The sequence below is a fragment of the Prosopis cineraria genome, unplaced genomic scaffold, assembly GCF_029017545.1.
Source record: "Prosopis cineraria cultivar Desert tree isolate PC_DT_omini unplaced genomic scaffold, ASM2901754v1 PC11, whole genome shotgun sequence".
Classification (NCBI taxonomy): domain Eukaryota; kingdom Viridiplantae; phylum Streptophyta; class Magnoliopsida; order Fabales; family Fabaceae; genus Prosopis; species Prosopis cineraria.
The window spans coordinates 10,335,606-10,346,016 of record NW_026555342.1 but is presented as its reverse complement, the minus strand read 5'-3'; the positions used below and the strand labels follow the sequence as shown (position 1 = coordinate 10,346,016).

The following is a 10,411-nucleotide window of genomic DNA, read 5'->3' as shown; positions in this document are numbered from 1 at the left end:
AATGGCCGGAAAATTTTGGAGAGTTAATTTTTTCAAAGGTAGCCAAGGTGGGTGTAGAACTTAAGACCCCTTGGTTCACCAAAAAATTTTAAACCACCAAGCCATTCAATCTATTTAATTATATAATGCATAAAATTATATATATAATAAATCTTGTTCCCAAACCACTTGATTATTACATTATTTGTTAATTGCATAACTTTATTTTGTTAATACCTTAACATGACTTGTTAGTGATTTAACTTTTCTTGTTAACCCCACGACTCCTGTAACAGAACTAAATTACTTGTTAATATCTTAACAAGACTTGTCAATTACTTAACTTTTTTGGTTAAGTCCGTAACTCCCACAACAGAATTACATTACTTGTTAATCTCGTAATTGTAGTCGTTAATACTTTAACAGGACTTGTTAATTACTTGAAATTACTTGTGAAATTCATGACTCCTTCAATTAAACTGCATTACTTGTTAATCATGTAAATTTACTTTTTAATTACGCAACAATATTTGTTAATTGTATATCTTGACTTGTTAATACCATAACATAACTTATTTAACTGTTGTTTCAAAAAGCAACTAAATTACTTGTTAATTGTATAATTTTATTTGTTAATTCCTCAATAATACTTGTTAATTATCTATTGTCACTTGTTTAATAAATATATAATTTACATAAAAATTGAGTTTGTTATATAACGAAAACAATGACAGTCGGGTCTCCCTTATTAGTATTCATCAAACTATATACTCAATTATATAAGTGTGTGTATATATATATATATAGATATAGAGAGAGAGAGAGAGAGAGCAGTACCCTAAAAAATAAATATAATATTAATAATTAAAATTGAAGAAATGACAAGCTATATTAGACTTTTAACAAGTATACTTTTTGTCATAATACTCAAGGCGGTTTAAAATAAGATTTATTATATAAATAATTTTGAGGGAGTTACAAAATTAATAAGTAAAGTTGCATTATTAACAAGTAAGCTATGCAATTAACAAGTATTGTTGCGTAATTAACAAGTAAAGTTACATGATTAACAAATAATGCAGTTCAGTTGAAGGAGTTATGATTTGACAAATAAATTTAAGTAATTAACAAGTCCTGTTAAGATATTAATAATTACAGTTACACGATCAACAAATAATATAGCGCTGTTGTGAGAGTCACAGACTTAACAAAGAGAGTTAAGTAATTGACAAGTCTTGTTAAGGTATTAATAAGTATAGTTACGTGATTAACAAGTAATTTAGTTCTGTTGCAGAAGTCGTAGGGCTAACGAGAAAAGTTAAGTAACTAACAAATCCTGTTAAAGTATTAACAAGTAAAGTCACGCAATTAACAAATAACGTAATAATCAAGTGATTTAAAAATAAGATTTATTATATATATAATTTTATGCATTATATAATTGAATGGAATAAGTGGTTTGGTGGTTCAAAATTTTTTAGTGAACTAAAGGTCTTGGGATTTATACCCACCTTGGCCACTTTTAGAGAAATTAATTCTCCAACCACCGCTGACGATGGTCCAGTTGGCGCTTGGAGCTTCGATGATGGAGGCTCAATGGCTGCGGTCACTGGTGAGGCTTCGGTCACCGGTAGTGGTGCTTCAATGACGGTGGTTGGTAATTTTTTTTTAATATTTGAATTGAGGGTATTTTAATTTTTTTATATTTAATTTATTTTTAATTTGATCCTTAAAGATTGAATTGAGGTTTTGAAATTTTTTAAAAGTCATCAAAAGATAAGTTGCTATCAAATTCTTAAATGAAATTTTCCCCAAAAAAGAATGTTGGTTGGAAAACAAAAGTCAAAAGAACCGATCTCATTATGAAATTCTCCACTTTTATAAAGCTGATTCAAGCAAGGCGATGTCGGGCCATTTTTGCCGCTGTAACTTTATCTTCCACAATCATATTGCTAAGCAAACGTTAGATAGTCTCCATCAACTTTCGGTTTATACATGTCCACGCGCATTTTGATGACATAATTATGTTGAGGACACTTTGTCCTGCGAAGGTTATACGTGTAGCATTCTTCTTGTTCTTGGTACATAAACTCAGATATTCTAAGAATGAATTTCCACGCGAAGATTATAGCTCAGGGACGGGTTTAATCTTAACTAGACAAAGTTACAAACCCAACAAATGAGACTTACAGCAAAGAAATTTTTTCATGCTCTGGGAAAGGCGATTTTGTCCCACTCAAGAAGCAAATTCTTTAGAAACTTGGGGGCGGGAATTTATCTGTTGCAATAACCAATAAGCCTTTATATAAAAAAAAAATTGTTAAAGCATGTGTGTTAATAGATTCCGACACCCCGAAGAAAATAGTCATTGTCATTTCGATGTATTTTCAACGTCTCCTGTTTCGGCGTATTCACGTATATGTGCTTAAGGAATGTTAATTTGACAGCCAAACATTCTTTGTGAGTTGTTTGTGGGGCTCTTTTTTCCTCTCTTTGGGTCACTTTTGACTCTGTTCCCATATTTGTGCACTTGTACCTTTGATTACTGTTACTTCCCTTTCACTCTATCATTATCCAACTCTTCCATGGCAAAATAATAATGCATACCCACACCATGATTTTATGTGTCTGATGGAGGGTAAAGGCATCCTATGATAGTAACAGGCCTGCCATTTCCTACCTCAAAGCACAGCCTTGAACCTCTTCATTGACACTTTGATTCCAACCTTTTGCCCTGGTACGAATTCTCTCTTGGTATGATTTTTTCATTTTTATTTTCACGCGGTGGGTTTTCTTCCCTTTCTTGCCAATTCCCAGCCTACAGTTGTTCATTATAGGACGAATTTTTCATCTTTGAGCATGTTTTTCTTACTTCTGATATTGTCACTTTTGATTTTCATTCAACCTGCAAAACACTGTTGAACTGGCACTAGTAGTATTGCTTCAAAGCACATAGCCATGTTCTGGTCCTCAATATGTACATAGTTTGCATCAGCTTGTTCGGTTCTCAATCATGTTTTTTTAATTTTTTTTTTAAATAAAATCTGTCTCCACAATTCAGAGTTTCGCATTGTCAAGAGTCTTCGTCACTTGGTTCGGGTACATTAGCATGAAATATTCTCCTTTTTTGTTTCTTGGACAGGACCTGAATCCTGAAACATGAATTACAAACCATGGCAATGGAGGAAAAGATCCTCGGAGAAGACAATATTTGGAATGGACAAAGCTGTCAGTCCTTCCAGAACAACCAAAGAAGAGGCATTTTAAACTTTTTCATATACATGCTGCTATTTAGTTTCCTCATTTTATGATTTGTCTTCCTTTTTTTCTTCTTCTGAATGTCTGCTACCAACAAAGCTCGAGTCGTGTCCTCTTTCTAAATGATGCACTGCACTTCACAAAGAGGGATAAAATCTGATTTATTTACCAACAAAATTTCATTTTCCAGGAACATAAACTTCCAACTCATGAAGAAGCTGGACTGGAAAAATCCTCAAAGAGTCTTAATGAGAAGTTGGCTTCAATTCTCCTTGATTGCCATGATGGAGACAACCCTCCAACAAAGCATTCACAGAAGTCTCAAGAAGGAATTCCCGGTAATTTGATAGCCTTTCTGCGTATGCTTATATCTTTCTTCTCAACATTCAATTTGGTTCTGGCTGTTCCTCTATTTCTACAATAACTAGGCAAGGATAATGAAAAACAAGTGGAGTCCTTTAAGAGGGAAGAAGATGAAGATTTACCTAAGGAAGTATCAGATGAAAAGGTAACTCATACTGATGAAACAATGCAAGTCTCTTCTGGTGCTGTTCCAAACTTATATGAAGATCGTGACAAGATTCAGGAAGGACTGGAAGTTAAGCTGAGGGAAACTAGTAAAAGGCTAGATGATTTAACTACTGAGAACACTTGTCTAACTAGTGCCCTATTATCCAAAGACAGATCTATTGGGGAGCTTCTGAAAAGTAAACATCAAGTGGATGGAGAATTCAGTACTATAATGACAAGATTGGATTCCATGGAGAAGGAAAATGCTTTCCTGAGATATGAGTTTCACATGCTTGAGAAGGAATTGGAGATTAAAAAAGAGGAGATGGAATATAGTCGTCGGTATGCGGATGCATCGCATATACAATATCTGGAGAGTGAACAGAAAGCATCCAAGTTAGACGTTGAGTGCCAGAGACTTCGGCTTTTGCTGCAGAAAAAGCTACCTAGTACTTCGGGGTTGGTGAGAAGAGAGACAGATATGACTAGAAGGAAGCCAAGTTCTGCAATAGGAAACTATGTTGAAGCATCTGAAATGAGTATTGGCTTGATGATCAAACGCTTACAGGATCTGGATGAGGAAAACAAGGTTCTCAAAAGAATTTTAACTGACAAAATCACTGAACAAGATTCTTCGAGGTTTATGTATGCTCAGATAGCTTCCAGATTATCACAGGCGGAAATTCTTCTGAGAAAGCACTTTGAGGAACATAAGTCCATGGAGGTCGCCATGTGTCATCCCACATCAGATGAACTTTCATCACTAGCAAAGTCCAACACTGCTCGTCATGACAGGGTTAGCCCTTCAGGATCCTGGGAACATGCTCTTATTTCAGAACTGAAACATTTAAGAACTGAATATGTTAGAGACCAAAAGGACGATAAAGACGTTGAAGGTCCTGATTCAAATTTGCCAGACGATCATGTTGAGATGGAGAAGCGGGCTATAGTTTCTATTGATACACCTGATGAAGGACAATGCTCTGATACAACTGGCAGGGAACTAGTGCCAGTTGAACAAGATCTGCACTTCAGTGACGGCAAACCGGACACTCAATTCAAATATGCAACGTTTGAAGAGTCTTTTGATTGGCTTCAGATTGTTTTAAATGCAATTTTGGAGCAGGAGCGATTGTCAAAACGAAGTCTTGATGAACTCTTTGAGGACTTAAAAATTGCTTTGGGTAGGATAAAGCACCCAACAGCCTGCAAATCTAAGTCTGTTGATGCTAATAGTTTAAGTGGTGCTGCAGAAGGGGTAAACAATCCACATTTCAATGCTAATTTGAGCAAGTCAATTCATAGAATTATCAAGTTGATTGAAAGAATTGCTATCAAGTCACAAATCTATAGCAGTTATCCTGATGATATCTTGGAGAAGAATCAGCATTCTAAGAGATCTCAATCGCCATCATCCAAAGAATACTTTGTTCATGTTTTTAAATGGAAGATTGTGGACTTGAATCCTCTTCTGCATCAATTTGTTCAAACCTGTAAAGACTTGTTAACCGGAAGAGCTGATTTTGAAAAATTTGCTGGAGAAGTGGCGTTTGCTCTGGACTGGAGTATAAATAATTGTAGCACTCCTACAGATGCTTCAGTTGCCAGAGAAAAGAAATCACAAAATGAAGAGTCTCTTTGCTCCCGTTCTGTTTCATATGCTTCTCCAGATGACCAAAGTAATAAGTCCGATCACATAGAAGAAAACAAAAAATTGAATGATGAGCAGAAAACTAAAGAATCTGTAAAGAAAAACTTGGAAGCAATGTTGCTGTCAGTCGCGAAGGAAAATAGGGATTTGACTCAACAACTTCAGGATGCGAAAAGTAGCATTGAAGTTTTACAGTCAGAACTGGAGGCAATGAAAAAATCCAAGGGAATTGTTGAAGAACAGTTTGAAAAACAAAAGTTGATGAATGAAGATCTTGATAGACAGCTTACAATAGCCCGTACTAAGTTAAATGACATCTTTCAAAAGTTCTCATCCTTGGAAGTTGAATTGGAAGGTAAAAATATCTCATGCGAAGAATTGGAGGCAACTTGTTTGGAGCTTCAACTACAACTGGAAAGGTTATCTTCATCCTTTGTGTTATTTTGATGTTTTATCTTATCTACTTTTCCTTTCTCTGCAAAATACCAATTCTGATTTTGCAAACATTCAAATGCAACAGTATTGTAAAGAAGGAATCTCCAACACCTGGCAGGGATGAAATGGAAAAGATATATCGAACAGTAAGTAGTTCACTTCCTGTTGAATAGAATGGATAAATCTCCATTATTTAGGTTATGCTTTCATACTTTGAATCAATGTCATAAACTTTGAAAAATAGAAATTCTTGTTCTGTATGTTCTGATGGGGCCTATAATTTGTTTGGCAATGACAACTTCAGATGAAATGACATTCATTTTTTCAAGCCCATACACATTGTAGGCTCCAAGAACTACACAAAAAGATAAATGCAATTTTCTTAAAAATTTCCACGGTTGCTTTTTCAAGATGAAGCAATAACTATTGGTACTTGACAAATCCCAAATTCAACTTGGGATGATATTTCAGGGATGGGAGATTACAACGGCATCATCAAAGCTAGCAGATTGTCAAGGAACCATTGTAAACCTGGGAAAACAACTACAGGCGCTTGCCTTATCCAGTGAAGCTTCACTTTTTGAAAGAATTATGGCCATTAATCCAACCCAACAGAAGAAATTGATCAGGCGATCATCTCTACGCAGTCAAATGCAAGCCGAGGATGAAACTAAAGCAGGGATCCTCATGGCCCCTCAGATGGAAGAAAACAAAACTAGCAAAGATGTTAAGAAGTCACCTATTTTTGATCACTCAGGCAATAGTAGTTTTCTGGGAGGTATTAATGTCAAGGTTGGGGAACCCAAAAAAGACCTTACTTCAGAGCAAGATGACAGAAACGCTACTAAAGGTGCCAAGGCAATTGTAAAGTCTAAAAAGCAGGGTGCGTTTGATTTTCTGAGGAAACTGCTGCTAAGAAAGATGAAAGTTACGAAGGGAAAAGGAAATAGAACCTGACCCAAGAATTGTCTTGGTATTATTATGATGATTATTGCATGCTTTTACTGTCCTTGGGTGGCCTTTTTTTATGATTGGAGATGGTTGAAGATTTTATTCTTGAAATTTTTCATTTTACGTTGTAAATATATATTTCTGGTGTACAAAAATGTTGCTGATTGTTTTGATACATTGAGCGAGTGTAAATGGTGAAAAGCTGCGGATATATGGAGGCGAGTTTTGTTATCGTTGTGCACTCAAAAATATTTGATCAACGTACTCGTAAGAATCATAACCTGACTTGATGTTCAGGCAAGAAAAAAAAAACATTCTCTTCTATTTTGGGACATTGCTTAAAAAATTAAAAGCAATTCAATAGTTTCAAGGAATGTTTAGTGCGCCGAATAAGCCCAACTTAATAATGCTTCGCTTCATGCATACATTAGAACCTGATGTTATTTACCCAAATCCCACCAACTCTTTTTCCAGGTCTCAAGTAATTTATAAGGCATTCACATCCAGCTCCTCTTACTTTTTCAGGTTAAATAAACAATAATAATACATTTGTTTTAATTTTTAAATGTTGACAAGACTTGTGTGAGTCTTGAAACATTTCAAAAAACAGTAATGTTTATAAAATTATAGATAACATATTCCTAACCACGAGGGGCATTGAGGCAGGCTACAGTCTTTTAAAACCCTCAACTTTTGTTGGTTCCAGTAGCAGTATAAGCTACTCCTCTTTGGCAGCACGTTGCTCCTCTGAGGCAAGCTACCCCTCTTTGGCAGCACATTGCTCTTCTGAGGCAATCCTCTCGAAATTGGTGGTTTCTGAGCGTGCTTGAGGGGATCGCAGACCTAAGCACTTGAAAAATGGCCCAACCGCAGCAGCAGCCAATTGAGCAAGTTCAGTGCTTCGGCCGCAAGAAGTCCGTCGTCGCCGTCACTAACTGCAAACGCGGTCGTGGACTCATCAAGATCAATGGCTGCCCCATGGAACTCGTGCAGCCGGAGATCCTCCGATTCAAGGCTTTCGAACCTATCCTCCTCTTGGCAAACACAGTTTTGCCAGCATTAACATGCGGATCCGCATAAAAGGCAGTGGTCACACCTCTTAGATATATGCAATTCGCCAAAGCATAGCCAAGTTTCAGGTCCTATATCGAAGAGACTTGAAGAAGGTCCTAACTATATAAGTGGGTGCACTACACATCTTAATGAGTTAACCTTGTGGGAAGAGAGTAATGGCCCCATCACAAAGTTATATCAGAGCCAGACTTAAGTTTGCTCAGTCAATAAGCCCCTCTAGCGGTCACCTGTGACAAGAACATCCTAGATTGATCGAGGAAGCTATCAGGTCTCACATCAAAGAGAGTTATGGAGGATTTTGACTATATAAGTAGGTGCGCTACATGTCCTAACGGGTTATTCTTTTAAGGAGAAAGTAATGGCCCAATGACATAAGGCTCTTGTCACTTTCTACCAAAAATACGTCGATGAACATAGCAAGAAGGAGATCAAGAACATTCTGGTCACTTATGATTGCACACTCCTCATCGTTGATCCTAGGTGTTGCGAGCCTAAGAAGTTCGATGGTCGTGGCGCTCATGCTAAGTTCTAGAAATCAAACCGTTGATTTATTCATTTATTTTTTCAAAAATCAAGGGCAAAATGTGTTCATGTTGATTTAATAATTTATTTTTGTTTTCGGTTGTTAGTTTTATGTTGCGGACAACTTTTGGCTTTATAATTTTTGGCATTTCACTCGTGGCTTATTGAGATACTTTTTACAAGTCAAACTTGTCATTAATTTAGAAGATTTAAGGTTAGAGCCCTATTTGATTATGCTTATCCATGTGAAAATGGTCACATGACCTTATTGAGATGCTTTTCGTGAGTGAGTTTTAGGAAAAATAACAATTAAGGACTCTGTAAAAATATTAATCTTAATTAAAGATCATAAATTTTAAAATTTTAGTTAAGGATCATGGTCCCTAATTAAAATAAAAAAATATAGTTTTTCTTAATTGCCCTTGAAATTCACTAATATGAGGTGGGATTCACTACGTCACTTGAGGATTCATTAACCTAACTTGAGAAAATTGTTAACGTATATTATAAAAATATGAAACCTCATTTGGGAATTGATTGTTTAACAAAAAGCTCTACTTGAGAATTTACTAACCCAACTTGAAAAATTTTTTAACACATATTATGAAAACATGAAACTTCAATTGAAAATCGATTGTTTAACAAAAAGTTCTACTTAAAAATTTACTAATCAGACTTAAAAAAATTTTTAACGTATATTGTGAAAAAATAAAACCCCATTTAAAAATTCAATGTTTAACAAAAAGTGAATTGTCCAAATTGGGATTCACTAACGTGAGGTGAAATTTATTAATGCTACTTGGGAATTCACTAACCCAACGTGAAAAAATTACTAATGTACATTGTGAAAACAACATAATTGAGATTTCAACATAATTAGGGTTTTTTTCGTCAGAGGAATTTAAGAAAAACTACATTTTTATCCCATGGTCCTAATTGGAATTTCAAAATTTTATGATCCTGTAATTAGGTTTAATGTCCTTAAAGGGTCCTTAATTATCATTTTCCCTGAGTTTTACCTATAAATTATTTGTTTTCTCCTTGATTAACTTGAAAATAGTACTCTTCTCTAATGAACTGATATGCAATCTGGCACATGATGTGCCACTGTGTCAGCATGTGGTAAAGCTCTCAATGACAATGACATATATAGCTTCATTAACTTTGTATGAATTATATCAAAGAGGGAATTGGGTTGTCAACTGTGGTGTAATGGCTTGTGTTAGTAATTAGCATGAATAAGCTAATATTACTAAAAATATGCATAAAAAAGGTAAAATGCATGGTTCAGGTCTAAGTTAGGTTTCAAGGGGCTGAAACCCAACCCAACATCATGTTACTTCCTCTTCCTGATTAGATAAGAACATTGAAGGGGCCCTTCAAATTGAGGGATTTTGAAGGGGGGGTGCATTACTACATTTTAACTATATCAACATTCCTTTACTCTCAACATGAAGTTTGTCCTTCAAAACAATCTTAAGATATTCAAGAAGAAAAAACAGAGCATTCTAATGCCTCAATTGAACAAATTTCTAAAAGTGCAAAACAAAGAGAGGTGACTAATCTAGACCAATAAACAGTGGTTCAAAAGTCAAGGCATTAAAGAAGAGAAAAGAACAAAGGACCTAAAACTTCTCATCGAGACCCCTTAGGTTCATGATTTGGAGTCCTTGCTGATGATAGTAAGATTCAGGGAGAATATGATGATAGCATACTACTTCTCGTGCAAGAATTATGTACAGAAAAGGAGGGATCACTAACTAGGGCTAGATAGAAGAAGAATAAAAAAGGGGGCATTACCAATATTTAAGAGGATATCGACTAGGATAAAACTACAGACCATAAGCTAGATAGAAAAAGAATAAAAAAGGGGGCATTACCAATATTTAAGAGGATATTGACTAGGATAAAACTACAAACCATAATGCTGTTGTGCTAACAGAGGGGCAAAAACAACAGGAAAGTATGAAACAACAGGTGCATCAATTCATACAGATGAAAATGGCTCAACAAGTGCATAACGTGGGAAGA

General features: G+C 35.4%; 1 protein-coding gene and 1 pseudogene across 2 annotated transcripts; both read left to right on the top strand.

Moving 5' to 3' along the window:
• Positions 1-2,570: 2,570 nt before the first annotated feature.
• LOC129284911 (filament-like plant protein 7) lies at positions 2,571-7,015 on the top strand. 2 transcript variants are annotated; one of them, XM_054920424.1, is made up of 6 exons: positions 2,571-2,716; positions 3,122-3,237; positions 3,428-3,575; positions 3,666-5,817; positions 5,919-5,979; positions 6,305-7,015. In XM_054920424.1, exons 2-6 carry the CDS (start codon positions 3,139-3,141, stop codon positions 6,788-6,790), a joined length of 2,946 nt encoding a protein of 981 aa, XP_054776399.1. In that variant the 5' UTR covers positions 2,571-2,716; positions 3,122-3,138; the 3' UTR covers positions 6,791-7,015. The 2 variants fall into 2 exon arrangements, with proteins under 2 accessions (XP_054776399.1, XP_054776400.1); XM_054920425.1 differs by lacking the exon at positions 2,571-2,716 and adding an exon at positions 2,743-2,763.
• A 439-nt stretch (positions 7,016-7,454) lies between these two features.
• On the top strand, positions 7,455-8,405 carry LOC129284871 (40S ribosomal protein S16-like; annotated as a pseudogene).
• Positions 8,406-10,411: the final 2,006 nt, after the last annotated feature.